The sequence below is a fragment of the Festucalex cinctus genome, chromosome 10 (genome assembly GCF_051991245.1).
Source record: "Festucalex cinctus isolate MCC-2025b chromosome 10, RoL_Fcin_1.0, whole genome shotgun sequence".
NCBI lineage: Eukaryota > Metazoa > Chordata > Actinopteri > Syngnathiformes > Syngnathidae > Festucalex > Festucalex cinctus.
The window spans coordinates 5,195,783-5,213,082 of record NC_135420.1 but is presented as its reverse complement, the minus strand read 5'-3'; the positions used below and the strand labels follow the sequence as shown (position 1 = coordinate 5,213,082).

At 42.6% G+C, this 17,300-nt stretch overlaps 2 protein-coding genes and 1 non-coding gene across 3 annotated transcripts in view; 2 read left to right on the top strand and 1 right to left on the bottom strand.

Moving 5' to 3' along the window:
• Nucleotides 1-585: 585 nt before the first annotated feature.
• LOC144027088 (transmembrane protein 69-like) lies at nucleotides 586-2,292 on the top strand. The gene is made up of 3 exons (XM_077534373.1): nucleotides 586-713; nucleotides 1,053-1,097; nucleotides 1,182-2,292. Exons 2-3 carry the CDS (start codon nucleotides 1,053-1,055, stop codon nucleotides 1,971-1,973), a joined length of 837 nt encoding a protein of 278 aa, XP_077390499.1. The 5' UTR covers nucleotides 586-713; the 3' UTR covers nucleotides 1,974-2,292.
• A 1,893-nt stretch (nucleotides 2,293-4,185) lies between these two features.
• LOC144029162 (U2 spliceosomal RNA) lies at nucleotides 4,186-4,376 on the top strand. The gene has a single exon (XR_013286744.1). It is a non-coding gene; the product is annotated as a U2 spliceosomal RNA (small nuclear RNA).
• A 7,461-nt stretch (nucleotides 4,377-11,837) lies between these two features.
• LOC144027390 (mitochondrial adenyl nucleotide antiporter SLC25A24-like) overlaps nucleotides 11,838-17,300 on the bottom strand; it is a 29,846-nt gene continuing 24,383 nt past the window's right edge. Inside the window, exons 8-10 of the mRNA XM_077534866.1 lie at nucleotides 15,171-15,338; nucleotides 14,931-15,081; nucleotides 11,838-12,238 (exon numbers count right to left, since the gene is read on the bottom strand). Coding sequence (XP_077390992.1) covers nucleotides 12,057-12,238; nucleotides 14,931-15,081; nucleotides 15,171-15,338 — 501 coding nt within the window. The 3' untranslated portion in view covers nucleotides 11,838-12,056. The remainder of the gene's footprint in view (nucleotides 12,239-14,930; nucleotides 15,082-15,170; nucleotides 15,339-17,300) is intronic.

Sequence of the window (17,300 nt, the reverse complement as noted above, 5' to 3'; positions counted from 1 at the left end):
TTGGTATCAATTGTAAGAATCAGAATGGTTAAAACACGTGTAATTTGCACTAAAAATAAGTAAATAAATAAATAAATAAATAAATAAATAAATAAATAAATAAAATATCACGATTTTTTTTCACACGTTGATTCATATTCAAATTGAGGGGGCTGAAAGAAGTCACGCCCTCTTCGTATTTTAATGAATACCTCACTGACATAGGGAATGGAAAAAAGAAAGATGAACAATAATATATAGAATATTATAATATCATTTAATATTTTGATTCAGCATTATTGGATCTAATTATTTAGAGATTTGGATATAGCACGTGACGTCCACGTGACAGTTTTTTGTTTGTTTGCCCCCCCCCCCCCTCCTCTTAGATGCATTTGCAGGGTGGGAAAAGTTGCATTGCTTAAAAATAAATAAATAAACAAATAAATAAAATTTTAAAAAATAAAAAATACCAGCGAGCTCATGGAAATCAAAATAGATACTATCAAATTAAAATCTTTATTTCCAAATCGGAAATCATGTTAGCTTTTTACTTTGAAACATCGTAGTTTGTTTGTGTTGGCGTTAGGAACTGGTTTACCACACCTTGTTTGACACGGATGTTTTTGACGTAGGACATATTTTTGTCCTGTCCTCTGTTAGTCGCTGAACGCATGAGACTTCGCGGTTGATGGTTGTCATACTCATGGTATGACGCTTTTGGACTGTCAGAGGTAATTTTGTGTTTCTTGATTACCGATCTGTTTTGACTTCGCAATGAAGATTTAGGAACAAACGAAAATGTGCCACGTTGTTTACGGACAAATAGTTTCTAAAACGCCAGCTATCCTAAAACTGTTTAAAAATTTGCAAAAGAATATCCGAATATTATTACGAATGTCAATTAACTTTTCAGATGCATCCAATTTATTTATTTATTTTACTTGTAATGCACACTTTGTTTTATCTTTTTTTTTTTTTTTTGCATTTCATCGGCATTCACATATTTTTTTGTGAGCAGAACTATGCCTATTTGTGTTTAACCTAATGGATGTGTTTACATCTTTCTTTAGATGTCCTCTGTTATGTTAAGAAAAAGCACCATAACTGCCCAGAAGGTAGATACCATATCTTTGTATTGTTGATATTATTGTAAATTTGAAATATAAGTAAAATCTTGACCTGGATATATCTCTTCGCAGCTATTGCACTTTGCACGACCACCACCAACATATTGGCCATCGTCACTTATCAGGGTTACTGATGGTGGATCAGAACCTCGACATGTCAGCTGGGCCTCCTTAATTACGCCGACAACAGAATGGCCTCAAGTTTCCTGGCACCATTATTGTCCTGTTGTCCCTGCTCTCATGAGGACTGGGCTTTTCTCGAAGACTCAATTTTACACAATGGCTTTTACAGCAAGAAATAAATATCTCCATTCATCCGTTGTAAGGCTAAAGAAGCGACCACAGCCTGAACCTCCACCCAGAGAGCTGGACCTGCTGCGATATGACATGAAGGACTTATGGAAGAGTCCCAAACCCGCTCTGTGGCTGGGGTTTGCAGGACTGATCCCCTTCGTTGCGCCCCCTCTCTACATGGGCGTGACCGAAATCTACGTTCCCGAGTTTGCCTATGCTCAGGTGGCCTATGGCGTCTCCATCATTTCCTTCCTGGGCGGAGCTCGTTGGGGGTACGCCCTCCCTGAGAGCAGCCAGGCCAAACCTGACTGGATTAACCTGAGCAACAGTGTGGTTCCTGCGCTCTTCGCCTGGGTTACCATGCTCATGGCCGACAGCATTGTTCCTGCAGTGACCATGCTTGTCACGGGGCTGGGAATCTCACTTCACTATGACCTGTCACTGCTGCCCACTTACCCGAGCTGGTTTAAAGCCCTGCGTGCCGTGTTGACTATTGTAGCATTTTTTTCCCTACTTGGTACACTCATCGCACGTGAAATGTGCCCAGAGAAGAATTTTTTTTCAGAGTGAGAAGTCATGTAGTAATTATAGACATTCTTGTTGCATTCATGATGACAGTGGTAACAGTACACATTTAGCAAAAAAAGATGATTTTATGTAGGGATGCACGATAATGCTATTTTCAACCGCTAAAAATACTATACTATACTAAAATTAATTTTTCAATGCTGTTTAAAAAAAAAAAAAAGTGGATTAAATGTTTCTAGCAAAGACACACACGTAATAATAATAATAATTCGGTTTCAGAAATACAAATGGTTTTATCCACTTGTTGCTTATTGTCAAGGTCCGATTTGTGAAAACATTACATTAAATTCATTATTCTTAAGTGTGGTCAGTTTACTACAGATTGTTGTTGTTGTGGTTCAGACTGTCGAGTTGGGATTCAGATATAGACAGATATCTATTATAGTGGCACACAGGGGTCACTATTTGCCTTGTGACTGTTAGCAGTTTTCAATAAATAACTGTACATTATATCAACAATTTATAAATGCTTCATCGATTTTTAATAAATAACAAAACAAAAAAATAAATAAAAAATCAAAGTGGCCCTTGCAGCTTTCTCTTTTTCTGCATGTGGCCCTCAGAGGAAAATGTTTGGACACCCCTGGTCTAAATCTTTTTGGACCCACTGTATTGGTCAGGGATGGGCAACTTAAATGCTGCAGGGGGGCACGGTTTTTCATTAGTGCTAGCAGCAAAATCAGGGCACAACTTCCTCCAGAGTCTTGGACTGGAGCCGAAACAGCTGAAGGAAGCCACCAGGGACATAGCCGCAGCAGCCGAGTCAAGTTGAAGTTGGCTGTGGTTGAAGAGGGTCCACAGTTGGACTCCTTCCGCAGGTGAAGTATGGTCAGTCTCAAATGAAGTGTACAAAATGGTGAAACATCTGTGACCCTGAGATGCCTGCTGATGATGTTGAAGGGTTTCCAATAAGGTGGGTTGTCTTTGAAAACATTCTGTGTCACCATTGTCATTCCTGCAGTTGCGGCTTGTGGCACAGCATCTCTGATGTTTGCTTCACCTTCTATGATGGAGTGCAGTATGCTGCAAACTACAACTGCACTAATGGATATATTGTTAAATTACTCCTGTCATCAAAACTGAGATTACTATCTTTGAAAAGGACAACTCAGTTCTCATCCCATTAAGCCAGGACCTGATTTATTGCACATATCCCAGTTACCTTGTAAAAGTTTACGAACCCCATCTCGGTCTTCAGTATATATAATAAACGAAGTGCGCATTAGGTTTGCGCATGCGTGAGGGAAAGGCGTAGGCGTCTAAAAAAAACGTTCATTTTTAGACCATTTGTAGACCTTTTTTTAGCCGTCTAAAAGACGTCTTTTAGACGTCTAAGCTTAGACGTCTAATAGACGCCTAGATGTAGACGTCTAAAAAACTTTCAATTTTAGACCATTTGTAGAAGGTTTTTAGCCTAGACGCCTAAGCACCATTTAGACGTCTTTTAGACCGAAAAATGCTGGGTGGGTACCCTATCAATTTGAAAGGCGGAGATTAGTGGTGACAAGACTGCATCTGCTAATATTAGTAACGTATGAGGTGTCGTCTTAGCTTTCCCTCGACCTTGATGATGTTTGCTAATTTCCATGTGCAGTGCATGGTTACCGTTTTATATACATTTAAACTTGTGATCGACGGTCTCTGTTTATGACTGTAAAACTTTGCATGCTGGCAGTATGGTTTTCGTGTTTTTCAGACATGTGTGTAGTTCACCTCCACTGCTTTGATGGCGGTAGTGCTAAATACTGCCATTTTGCTAACAAGCCGGAAACAGGAAGTAGTAGTAGCCGCAAACGATGTCTTTTTGTCAAAATGTTGGTCAAACAGCCCTGCTTTCGCCCACATTATATTAACAACCGATTGTCATTGCAAATGTCTAATTATTTTCGTCGGCTATAAAAGCTATTATCATATGGCTTAAGGAGTTCAGTTTATTGTCGCATTCTATTGGTTCGACGTGAACCACGTGACCCAAAACATACACCAAGACGAACGTCCGAACACGTTCATAACGTTCAAAACGTTCGATGCGCAGGTTGAAAACACGCTGTTGACTCATTATCATTCCAAACGGTGTATAGTTGGTGTTGTTTGGCGTGTCGATACGTGCTATTATGATTCGGTGACGTGTGCAACCGCAACTTAAACAATGTAGTCTCTGGAATTAAGTCCTCGCCCCATCCAATATTTTGTTATCGCTTCTCGGCCTTTTGGCTAAGATCAAGTGTAGTATCTGTTCTTATCAGTTTAATATCTGATACGTCCCCTATCCGGGGACCATATATTAAATTGATTTTTGGAACTGGGAGATGGAATAGGGGCTTGCTCCTTCCACTCCACACATCGACCTGGTATTGCAGTATCTCCAGGAACGGTGCACCCCCAATATGGTTAAAGAAAGAAAAACTACTTGATATTTAATTGATTTATGAAATGTGATGGTAAAACACTTGCTCCAATTATTCGCGAATATCCGCGGAATGTGCTGACGGCTGGTGCTGCTGGCAGCAGTGGCATTCAGGTGCACATCCTCAGTAGTGATGGGCACTACAGTTCTTTTCGGTGAACTGAATCACTAGAATCACTTCAAAAAGAACCGTTCAAAAGATTCGTTCACCGAATCGTTACCCCCCCCCCACACACACACACACATCCCGGACGTCGTGACCAAAAAAAAAAAAAAGGAATGTGCTTTTTTTGTTATTATTATTATTTATTCTTATTATTATTTATATTTATTAATGACGTTACTTTCCTCGTGCCTTTTTGTTACGTAAAATGTTAATTTGGAGTTAAGCGTGCTGGGGAAAAAAAAAAAAAAAGTAGCCATGGCTCGCAGAAATCGGGGGAAGTTAACAATGCGATTGTGCCGACATTTCTCAGCCATTGCATTAGGGAGGTAATTCATTTTGTTTCCCGGGAAGTGAAATGTGCATTTTAAGTAACATTAAAGTCCATAAGTGACATTTTTGGACTGATTGGACACTGCATGTATTTTATTGCAATTTCCGTGATTTCTGCATGAATCCATTCCATGGCAGTTACTTGGTGTGTGCGAGGTCATGAGAAAGTGTTCGCACCCCTAATCCACCAGGTGGCGGTAGAGGCCAATTAATGATTTTCCTTGTAAACACAGCACAACAAGCAACAAGCAAAATTTCAGAGGGACTTGTGCCTGCGAGCTTTTTACTGATTGTGCATGCGCCAGGATGTTAGATGCGCGTGCACGTTAGTGGGCGCGCGTGCATGTTAGTGGATGCGCGTACACTAGAGGTGTGCAAAATTTCCGATTCTTAGATTATTCACGATTCGGCCGTGGAACAATCGAGAACGATTCACAAACGTCCAAATTCCGATTATATAAATATGCCAAGGGAAGCGAAACTAAAGTGACCCGAGCGAAAAGTACGCGGAACTGAAACGCAGTAGCGCGCGCGGTCTTCGGGACGCTTTTTGGGACGGACCGAGATTACACATCCACAACTCACGCCTCGAGATTCAAAACAACAACAAGCATGGCTGAGCTGACCAACCCACCTCTTCGTGGGATCAGACCTGCTCCGAAAGGCAAACAACTTGAGGCGGAAGTATCAGCTAGATGGCTGCAGTGCGTCGGTTAGCGTTCTACAGGGCGCCGCGCAGTGATACGAACGAACGAACAGAAAAGTAGTGGCTGGCGGTAATGGCGTCTGACTTTATTCAGAAAAGAGTATTGTGGTGTAAATGTATCACGCTTTTGAAAACAAAAAGTTTTTAGAAGAAAAACGCTTTATTTCCGAGACCCCAGCCAGCTTGGTGGACTATTTTCCTCTCGTCCAACGCCGAAGTCAGTGCTGATCGCACACACGGGAGGTGAGGATCAAATTGAGATTCATGTTAAAAAAGCAGAACGATCCCATTAATGTTTACACGTTCATGTTTACACAAGTTAAAAAGCAGAAAAGCACTTGTTTTTTTGTTTTTTTTTTGTACCTCTGAGAAACTTTAATGTTTACATGTTCATCTTTACACAACTTAAAAAGCAGGAAAGCACTTTTTTTTTTTTTTTTTTAGGCATTTGTATTGAAGTAGTAGTTCACATTGTCTTTCATTTATACCTCAGTGCACTTTTGAGTGGATAAAAATAATATATTTTTGCTCAATGCTATGTTTTATTCTGTTGAAGACTGAATATACTTAAAAGCTGTTGTTACAGAATGAGGACTTGAGTATTTTATTTACTGTTTTGAACTGTTAACTTGATACTGAAATAGTAGTTTGTTTAGGCCTGAGAGGACTTTTGTACTATTTTTGTAACTAATGTACGAAACATTAAAAGCACCAAAATACGTTGTTTTTTTTCTGCTGCCTGGGGGGGAAATCAATAATCGTTTTATAATCGAATCGTAGCCTCTGAATCGTAATCGCAATCGAATCGTGAGGTGCCCCAAGATTCCCACCTCTAGCGTACACGCGCGCCACCTATATTTTTGTGCAGAAAAAGGCATTGCGAGCTATTGACTTATGTTTCGTGTTGCCATATGCTGTTTGTTGTTCTCGCTTGGCCGTGGGAGGCAGAGTAAACACTTTCCTTGGTGGGAGGGGTGCAATGGCAACGCTCGTTGTCGTTGTATGTCCCCAAAATGAGCCACTGTGAGAGGGGGGCGTCGTTGCAATACAGCGGTTTTCCTAAGTGTGTGAAGGCTGTTATTTATATTTTTTTCTCTTTCTTCACTTTCTTCGGAACCGTACGTCCTACGAAAAAAAAATATATATATATATATCTGGAACCGTGAGCACGAGAGCTTTCCAAAGATATGTGGCTCGTTGCCGTGCGACCTTCCCTTTGCCGGATAGAGGGGGTGTAAATTGGGCCTACCTGTATCCGAAAACCCGAAAATCAAGCACAATTTCTGGGTAATGTCACGGAGGGGTCCCGGTGCCGCCCCGGAGCCCCACAAAAAGTACTTTTTTCCCCAAAGTTTTCTATCAAAGCTATCGTGTCGCCTGATGCTCTAACTATGTCATATGAAATATTCAAATTTATTTCTTTATATACATGTATATATATGTATGTATACATGTATATATACATACCCACGGGCTCACCACCGGTGGGAGGGGCCAAAGGGGTCGGGTGCAGTGTAGGCTGGGTGGCAGCCAAGGGAGGAGACCTTGGCTGACCGACCCCCAGCTACAGAAGCTGGCTCTTGGGACATGGAATGTCACCTCTCTGGCAGGGAAGGAGCCCAAGCTGGTGTGTGAGGCGGAGAAGTTCCGACTAGACATAGTCGGACTCTCCTCCACACACGGCTTGGGCTCTGGTACCAGTCCTCTCGAGAGGGGTTGGACTCTCTTCCACTCTGGAGTTGCCCACGGTGAGAGGCGCAGAGCAGGTGTGGGCATACTTATTGCCCCCCGGCTCGGCGCCTGTACGTTGGGGATTACCCCGGTAGACGAGAGGGTAGCCTCCCTCCGCCTTCGGGTGGGGGGACGGGTCCTGACTGTTGTTTGTGCATATGCACCAAACAGCAGTTCAGAGTACCCACCCTTTTTGGAGTCCTTAGAGGGTGTGCTGGAGAGCGCTCCCCCTGGGGACTCCCTCGTCCTGCTGGGGGACTTCAACGCTCACGTGGGCAATGACAGTGAGACCTGGAGGGGCGTGATTGGGAGGAACGGCCCCCCCCCGATCGGAACCCGAGCGGTGTTCTGTTATTGGACTTCTGTGCTCGTCACGGACTGTCCATAACGAACACCATGTTCAAACATAAGGGTGTCCATATGTGCACTTGGCACCAGGACACCCTAGGCCGCAGTTCGATGATCGACTTTGTAGTCGTGTCATCGGATTTGCGGCCGCATGTTTTGGACACTCGGGTGAAGAGAGGGGCAGAGTTGTCAACTGATCACCACCTGGTGGTGTGTTGGCTCCGTTGGTGGGGGAAGATGCCGGTCCGACCTGGCAGACCCAAACGTATTGTGAGGGTCTGCTGGGAACGTCTGGCGGAATCCCCTGTCAGAAAGAGTTTCAACACCCACCTCCGGCAGAGCTTCTCCCTTGTCCCGGGGGAGGCGGGGGACATTGAGTCCGAATGGGCCATGTTCCGCGCCTCCATTGTTGATTCGGCCGATCGGAGCTGTGGCCGTAAGGTGGTCGGTGCCTGTCGCGGCGGCAATCCTCGAACCCGCTGGTGGACACCAGCGGTAAGGGATGCCATCAAGCTGAAGAAGGAGTCCTATCGGGCCTTTTTGGCCTGTGGGACTCCGGAGGCAGCTGACGGGTACCGGCTGGCCAAGCGGAACGCGGTTTCGGCGGTTGCTGAGGCAAAAACTCGGACATGGGAGTTCGGTGAGGCCATGGAAAACGACTTCCGGACGGCTTCGAGGAAATTCTGGTCCACCATCCGGCGTCTCAGGAGGGGAAAGCAGTGCACCATTAACACTGTGTATAGTGGGGGTGGATGAGATCCGCCCGGAGTTCCTCAAGACTCTGGATGTTGTGGGGCTGTCGTGGTTGACACGCCTCTACAACATCGCGTGGACATCGGGGACAGTGCCTCTGGATTGGCAGACCGGGGTGGTAGTCCCCCTTTTTAAGAAGGGGGACCGGAGGGTGTGTTCCAACTACAGAGGGATCACACTCCTCAGCCTCCCTGGTAAGGTCTATTCAGGGGTGCTGGAGAGGAGGGTCCGTCAGGAAGTCGAATCTCGGATTCAGGAGGAGCAGTGTGGTTTTCGTCCTGGCCGTGGAACAGTGGACCAGCTCTACACCCTCGGGAGGGTCCTCGAGGGTGCGTGGGAGTTCGCTCAACCAGTCCACATGTGTTTTGTGGATTTGGAGAAGGCGTTCGACCGTGTCCCTCGGGGAGTCCTGTGGGGGGTGCTTCGGGAGTACGGGGTACCGGGCCCCCTGATACGGGCTGTTCGGTCCCTGTACGACCGTTGCCAGAGTCTGGTCCGCATTGCCGGCAGTAAGTCGGATTCGTTTCCAGTGAGGGTTGGACTCCGCCAAGGTTGCCCTTTGTCACCGATTCTGTTCATAATTTTTATGGACAGAATTTCTAGGCGCAGCCGAGGCGTTGAGGGGTTCCGGTTTGGTGGCCTCAGTATTGCATCTCTGCTTTTTGCAGATGATGTGGTGCTGTTGGCTTCATCAAGCCGGGATCTCCAACTCTCACTGGAGCGGTTCGCAGCCGAATGTGAAGCGGTTGGGATGAAGATCAGCACCTCCAAATCCGAGACCATGGTCCTCAGTCGGAAAAGGGTGGCGTGTCATCTCCGGGTCGGGGATGAGATCCTGCCCCAAGTGGAGGAGTTCAAGTATCTTGGGGTCTTGTTCACGAGTGAGGGTAGGATGGAGCGGGAGATCGACAGGCGGATCGGTGCAGCGTCTGCAGTGATGCGGACTCTGTATCGGTCCGTCGTGGTGAAGGAAGAGCTGAGCCAAAAGGCGAAGCTCTCGATTTACCGGTCGATCTACGTTCCAACCCTCATCGATGGTCACGAGCTGTGGGTTGTGACCGAAAGAACGAGATCCTGGATACAAGCGGCCGAAATGAGTTTCCTCCGCAGGGTCTCTGGGCTCTCCCTTAGAGATGAGATGAGGGTGAGAAGCTCGGTCATCCGGGAGGGACTCAGAGTCGAGCCGCTGCTCCTCCGCGTTGAGAGGAGCCAGCTGAGGTGGCTCGGGCATCTGGTTCGGATGCCTCCTGGACGCCTCCCTGGGGAGGTGTTCCGGGCATGTCCCACCGGCGAGAGGCCCCGGGGTCGACCCAGGACACGCTGGAGAGACTATGTCTCTCGGCTGGCCTGGGAACGCCTTGGGATCCCGCCGGCGGAGCTGGTTGAAGTGGCTGGGGAGAGGGAGGTCTGGGTTTCCCTCCAAAAGCTGCTGCCCCCACGACCCGACCTCGGATAAGCGGTAGTCAATGGATGGATGGATATACATGTATACAACACAGTTAATTTTCAAAAATGACTTAGTTATCACACCTCAAAGTAGCATTACATATTTGGTAATAATCGCAAGGGGGATTTTTTTTAGTTAAATTGCCATTGTCAAAAAATTTGGCATGTTGAAAAAATTGTCAAATGAAGTATTTTTTTTTTTTTTTTTTTTTTTTACATATTTACAGCAGAGTTCGTTTTCATCATAGTCTATTCTTTGGCTTCTGTTGTCCTATGGAGGGGGGAAAAAATAAAATAAAACTACATATGTATGGATCGTTCTGATGCCAATTAACATTTTGAGTGGTTGAAATAAAAAAAAATATTCAAAAATGACTTAGTTATCGCACCTCAAAGTAAAATGACATATTTTGTAATATTAGTCTTAAAAAGGGTAAAATTTCTTTCCAGGCACGAGGTCCGGCCGCGAGATGATTGTGTAAAGTTTAAAAAAAAAAAAAAAAAATGTAATGTCAAACTAATTAATCAGTCAGCCACAATCAAAATATATAAAATTTGTCGCTTCACAAGTAGTCCTCAAATGAGCAATGCAACTTGTACAGGGAATCGTCCTGGATGTCATTATTTTACACACAACTTAAAGTTACGGTTTGTATAATTATTATTATTATTTTTATTATTATTGTTATTTTAATCATAGACCCACAAACGTGTTAAATATGACACAAATTCAATTACTGGTAACAAATACATATGACAAGGATTATAGTCATTAACTGCGCCACGCAATGCTTTCTGGGAACAATATATATGCAAAACAGGTAGATTTAACACGTCCACGACTCAGTGTTGCCGTGTTCTATTTGCATTTGTATTATTTTTTTGAACAATATGATTACAGTTGAGGTCCGTAATTTAGGGCTGGCACACAAATAGCGAAAATCTGCGTATAATTGACGGCAATCGTTTTAAGTTATATACCGTTATTTTACTGATGCTGCCAACTTAACACGTCCAAGGACTCAGTGTTGCCGCGTTCCATTTGCATTTGTATTATTACTTGGAAACATATATGATTCTCGTTGACCTCCGTAATTTAAGGCTGGCACACAATAGCGAAAATCCGCGTATAATTGACGGCAATCGATTTTAAGTTATATACCGTTAGTTTACAGATACGGCCCACTTGGTAATATATTTACCTCCATGCGGCCCCTGAGCTCACATGAGTTTGACCCCCCTGCTTTTAAAGCTTGCAAGCCAACTTCCCCGATGTCAATAAACCACACGCTTGTTAATAAAAAAAACAGCAACTTTCCAGCGGTTGGATCCAATTCATGACCGCCTCTACCCACAATGCACCACACCGCTACCCATAATTCACCTTGAATTCCAGATGCGCACTTTGCTTATACATTCAGCACCCACAAGTTTGTACTTAAGTGTCTTTATTCACGTAAACACAAACATTCTATCATGAGGGAGAGAAAGGCAAACTCAGCGAAAAAAAACAAAAAAACACTTAAGGCACATAATCTCATTTTCAAAGGAGCCCTCGATGATGATGACAACACAGTGACCAACAAATGTGTACACTTTGAAAAGACGCTTGGCTCTGACAAGGGTAAGTTACTCAAAATATCATCACTAAATAGCACAACTGGATTTTGGAATACAAGTGCGGCAGAGTGAAGATGGAATTCTGCAAAACAATGGCATCGTCAGGTCATCATAGCTTTGGTATGACAAGATGCTTTTAAGATTTAAAAAGCAAATTTGAGAGGTGCTAAAATAGCTCCTCATCTAGTTGCACATGCAACAATCACTCAATTAAAAAAGGAAATTAACTTTACCAAGTGAATTTGTAAACAACATCACTGTCCAATGTAAAGTGCATTTCTTTGTTGTTACTGTTACTGTTTTTTTTTTGTTTTTTTTGTTTTTTTTTGTTTTGTTTTGTTTGTTTTTTTTTTTTTTGGGGGGGGGGGGTGTAGTAATTAAATCCATGTGCAGTATTAACTTGCACTAATGATAAGATGCCAAGTGTGAAAGTGCCATTTGAAAATGATATGTTGGCTACATCACTCACCTCGGTTTACACAGTCTACATTTGCATTGTATAGTTTTCCTATTTGTTTGAGGACAGGCATGTAAATGACAGCAGGCTACATGTTTGTCCTACTTCTGTATACCCAAGCCTGACCGCATATATTCATACACCACATAGCTGATGCTGACAGCTGGCAGCACCTTCATGAAATTAGGCAGGATGCCACGGTAAAGTCCAAAAAATCCTTCTTTCTTTAAAATCTTTCTCACCATCTGGTTCATCTGCAACTGTTCCGCACCGTCAAAAGAAGCTGGGGGGAAAAGTGATATACAATAATGTCATCAGCTGGAAAGCAATACAGTACAAACCGCTTTACAAACATCTAAAAATACATATGCATAAAAGCAATTAGGGCTCCACGATATTGGAAAAACATGCGATATGCGATATACTTTATTGAACATAGCGATATCGATATTATTGCGATATTTAACATTTACCTAAAGAAATTACATTTTTATTACCTAATGAAAGAAAAACATTTTTCATGGGGCAAAATAAGCAACCTTCATGTAATCTTAGTTAATTAATTGTAATTATGTCTTGATAATTTTCAACTATTGAATGGCGATGCTTCACATAAAAAGCATAAAATTCCATATAAAACTTATTGCGTGCCTTTGCGATATGCATATTGCAAAGGCAATTATCGCGATATCGATATTTTTTCGATATATTGTGCAGCCCTAAAAGCAATCAAACAGACATGGGGACATTCTGGAATTAAACATCAAAATAGAAAAAATTAGAACAATAAAATAATCCATGCATGTAAATACACTAATACTAGGGATGTCCCGATCACATTTTTTTGCACCCGAGTCCAAGTCACCTGATTTTGATGATCTGCGATACAGAGTCCCGATCCGATTCCTCAGCAAAGTATTAAGGAGGGGGAAAAAATTGCTTCTATTTTTTTTTTCTTTTTTTGAACAAAACCATCCCAATAATTTTTTTTTTTTGGGGGGGGGGTGTCATCAGAAGTGCACAAAATATCAAATAAAAATGAATAAAACGTTTTGTTTAGCAATATGTTTACCTCTGGATGATTTTGTTGCTTTGGAGCCCCTGAAATAATAATAAAAATAAAAACAAAATTGCCAAAGATGAAAACACCGATCATTTTCTGCCGATACCGATCAGCTGAAAATGACGTGATCGGGACTTGGTTTCCAATCCCGGGACATCCCTACCTATTACAATTATATAATTTAAACCGTAAAATCTGTAAACACAAGCCTTAAAAAAAAAATAAAAATAAAAAAAAAAAGTCTTTAAAAGCGATTTAAAAGATGTAAAAGACTCAACATTTATAATATTCTTTGGCATTCTGTTCCAGAGTCTTCGGAGCCTTGAGTGAAAAGGCTCTACCGTTAGTTTGTAACCTGACTCTGGAACAGCAAACAAGATTTGCCCTAGCAGATCACAGGAATATTTTAGGTCTATATGGATTTAGAGCTCAATATGTGTTCTGGTACCATGCCACGGAGTGCTTTGTAAGTAATTAACTCATTTACTCCCAATAACGTATAAATACATTTTTTTTTAATGTTCTAAGTGTCCCAAAGACGTATTTATACGTTTTATTGGGGGTTTTTTTATGCTAGAGCATACAGAAGGCTTTGATGCAGCCTCTCAACTGCAAAGAACGGTTGCATAAATGGCAGGTATTACACAAACGGCCAGCAGGTGGCAGCAGAGCAAAGGAGATCAACCAGGGCCATGTAGAAAAAAAGCTCAATTACTTACAATTTTAAATAGATTTGTGAAAACTGATGAAACTTAGCTCTCTTCTAATGCTAATTGCTGCAAAACGGAAACAGATAGAAACATACTTTTTTTTCCTGATGAAAGAAGAGACTTTAATCTTATTTTGTAAGTAGAGAATCATTTTCCATGTAAATGCCCTAATCCGTTCCAAGCCTCCCAAAATTTAGACATAAATGTTTTATAAAGCATAAAACTGCATCAAAACATGTAACAAATACATGTTCCAATTAGATTATTGCACAAAAATGAGAGTTGTGCGTAATATAAAAAACAAAGAATAGAGTAAAGAATAAAAAATTATGGTTATTTACTTTTTTAACTGCTGTCCTCATCGTTTTTTGCCCTCTTTGGTTCATGTTCGCTCTCAGAAGTGTTTTTTGCCTGGTGTTTTGTAAAGAACTGATCCAAGGAAATAAAAAAAAATAAAAAAAAATAAAAAAAAGCTATCCTTCAAAAATGTCCAAGTCAAACATCATCTTAGTGATCGATCGCCCGACTGGTGAACACTTTTTCTGGCTGATTCTTTTAAACAAATTCAGAAACTTGATGGAAACTTCAGGTACGGCGAGGCATCCTTTTCCAAAAAAAGCCCCGTCTCGTCACAATTAAAAACTTACTGTGCCTTCATCAATCACCAATTGTTTGAATTTTTGCACAAATTTGTCGGCTGTTACTTAATACATTTACGAAAAACTATCGGAACACCTCATGGCAAGAGGGATGAATGACGAGGACGCTGCATAGACACCGATTTATGATCTAGCGATTATCTACTTTCATAGATACATACGGCCTTAGCCAATGGGATGCCAGAAAGATGCATTGACACAGATCTATAATCTATCTACTCTATTATCTAAGCTCATAGCCGAAAGGTTTTTTTGTATCTTGAAATTTCTTTTGTGACAAGAGGCGCAATATTTTCCTGTTGAGGCGTTTCGTAACTTCAAAATTATGTATGAAGAGACGTTCGTAAGTAGAGGTACCACTGTAAATAAGTCATAACACAATCTTGACAAAATAAAAGCATGAATAAAATTTTCAGTAACTTCTTATAACATAACATCTCATCCCATGCAACCTACATATTCTTTTAAGACCACTGTGAAAGATCTGAATAGTGAATATTACTGTTTGTTTGTTAGTTAGTTTGTTTGTTTGTTTGTTTGTACCTTGTGCCTGCATCCTGGTGCGGACCAGAGCCAAGGGGTAACTGGCCAGCTGGCCACAAGTACTGGAGATGGTACCACAGCCCAACAGCACCAGCACGCCTGGGTTGGCTGTGTCTTTGGCATAGTGGGACAACCACAAGTTCTTCAAGCTCTAGTGGTGATCAGAAAGGTAAAGGCGTGATTATAGCACCTATCACAATATTTATTTAAAGAAAACAAGGCCTGGTTGTGGTGGCTCACCTCATAAATAGCCAAATCTATCCCAGCATATGGAATAATGCCCAAAATATTAGGAACATAGCCTTTGTAGAATGCCTTAACCCCTTCCTTTTTCAGAATTTTTTTGGCACAGTCAAACATTCCTGAGTATTGCCCTGTCTTCCTCAAGGTTAGCCTGGTCTTCATCACCTACAGTGAAAAAGAATGTATTCAAATTAAAAATGCCTTTATTATTCAAACAGACATTATCTATACCGCTTTCACTTGTGACTAAAGCCTGGTTCACACGGCAGGAGAATTGGTTCGATTTTAGCCCCGAATTTCCCCTCCCGACAATCGTAAGGACGCGCCGAGACGCAAGCGATAATCTTCACAGATAATCCTGCCGTGTGTATTGTCACCACACACGGCGCCTCCCGATATCGGCGCTCGAAAGGACCCCGACTTGAAATCGGGCATGTCCAACATGTTGGATTTTTTTGGCCCGATTTCGCTCCGCGCAGCAGATTGACAGTGACGTGCAGCCAATCAGAAAGCGAGCCAGCGAGGAAGCCAATGGGGAATCGAAAATCAAAACAGTCATGACGCAGCAGAATGTCCGTCCTTGCGCTATTACACTCTTTTTAGTTTTTTAATTATTTGTATTATTATTATTATTATTATTATTATTATTATTATTATTTTTATACACGCACACACATTCTCCACAAATAAACGTGGTCTCCGGGTGGGACGCCAGCCTGCGCCGCCTGCACCGAGCCGAGGGCAAGCGATGTCTCGCCAGTGCCCATTTACGCTCCTTTAAACAACACCTTTTCTTTTTATGCCGCTTTTTCAGCTGAAAACCAGGATCGACTCATGTTGAGGACTCGGAAGCCACGTTTAATCTCGAGAGGTTTTGCGAGACTTCCCGTCACATTCTTGAATGAACTCGGCTCGTGTGGAGTGTGTTGATTGTGCAGTGTGGCCGCACACCACGCACGGTACGTTCAAAACTGGAACTCCCGTGATTTTTTCTCTTCACGTGTGGTGTCTGTCAAAGATTGGAAATCGGCCGACAATTTTAAAATCTTGCCGTGTGAACCAGGCTTAAGTGAACATCATTTTCAACAGAACGGAACTAGGCAGCAAATTGAAGACTGCAAAGGTACAACATGGGAAGCTAATTTTAGCCTATGGGCTTATTTTTGTCATTTACTCATTTTGTCATTGACCTCTGTTTCCTCAAAAATTACAATGATGCTGCGAGACCAGCAGTGGTTTATAATCACCAATGTGGATACTACTGCAATTGTGTGTAGGGGTGTGTGTGTGTGTGTGTGGGGGGGGGGGGGGGGGGGGGGGGGTTAAATTGAAATACACTAGAATTTTATTTCTATTCTGTTTATCTCACAGCAGTACGGAGCACCTAAAGTGACATGGGAGAAAAAATAAATGAATATGTTTCTTTCCCAGACAAGAAAGTTTCCTGTCCGGATGAGAAAGTTTCCTGTCTGGGCGAGAAACTTTTCTTGTCCAGGCGAGAAACTTTTCTTGTCCGGATGAGAAAATTTTCTTGTCCGGACGAGAAAGTTTCCTTGTCCGGACGAGAAAGTTTACTGTCTGGATGAGAAATTTTCTTGTCCGGACGAGAAAGTTTCTTGACCAGACGAGAAAGTTTCTTGACCAGACGAGAAAGTTTCCTGTCCGGACGAGAAAGTTTCCTGTCCGGATTAGAAAGTTTCCTGTCCGGACGAGAAAGTTTCCTGTCCGGACGAGAAACTTTTCTTGTCCAGACGAGAAACTTTTCTTGTCCAGACGAGAAACTTTTCTTGTCCAGACGAGAAACTTTCCTTTCCGGACGAGAAAGTTTCCTGTCCGGACGAGAAAGTTTCCTGTCCGGACGAGAAAGTTTCCTGTCCGGACGAGAAAGTTTCCTGTCCGGACGAGAAACTTTCTTGTCCGGACGAGAAAGTTTCCTTTCCGGACGAGAAAGTTTCCTGTCCGGACGAGAAAGTTTCCTGTCCGGACGAGAAACTTTTCTTGTCCGGACGAGAAACTTTTCTTGTTCAGACGAGAAACTTTTCTTGTTCGGACGAGAAACTTTTCTTGTCCGGACGAGAAACTATTGTCTGGACGAGAAAGTTTCCTGTCCGGACGAGAAAGTTTTCT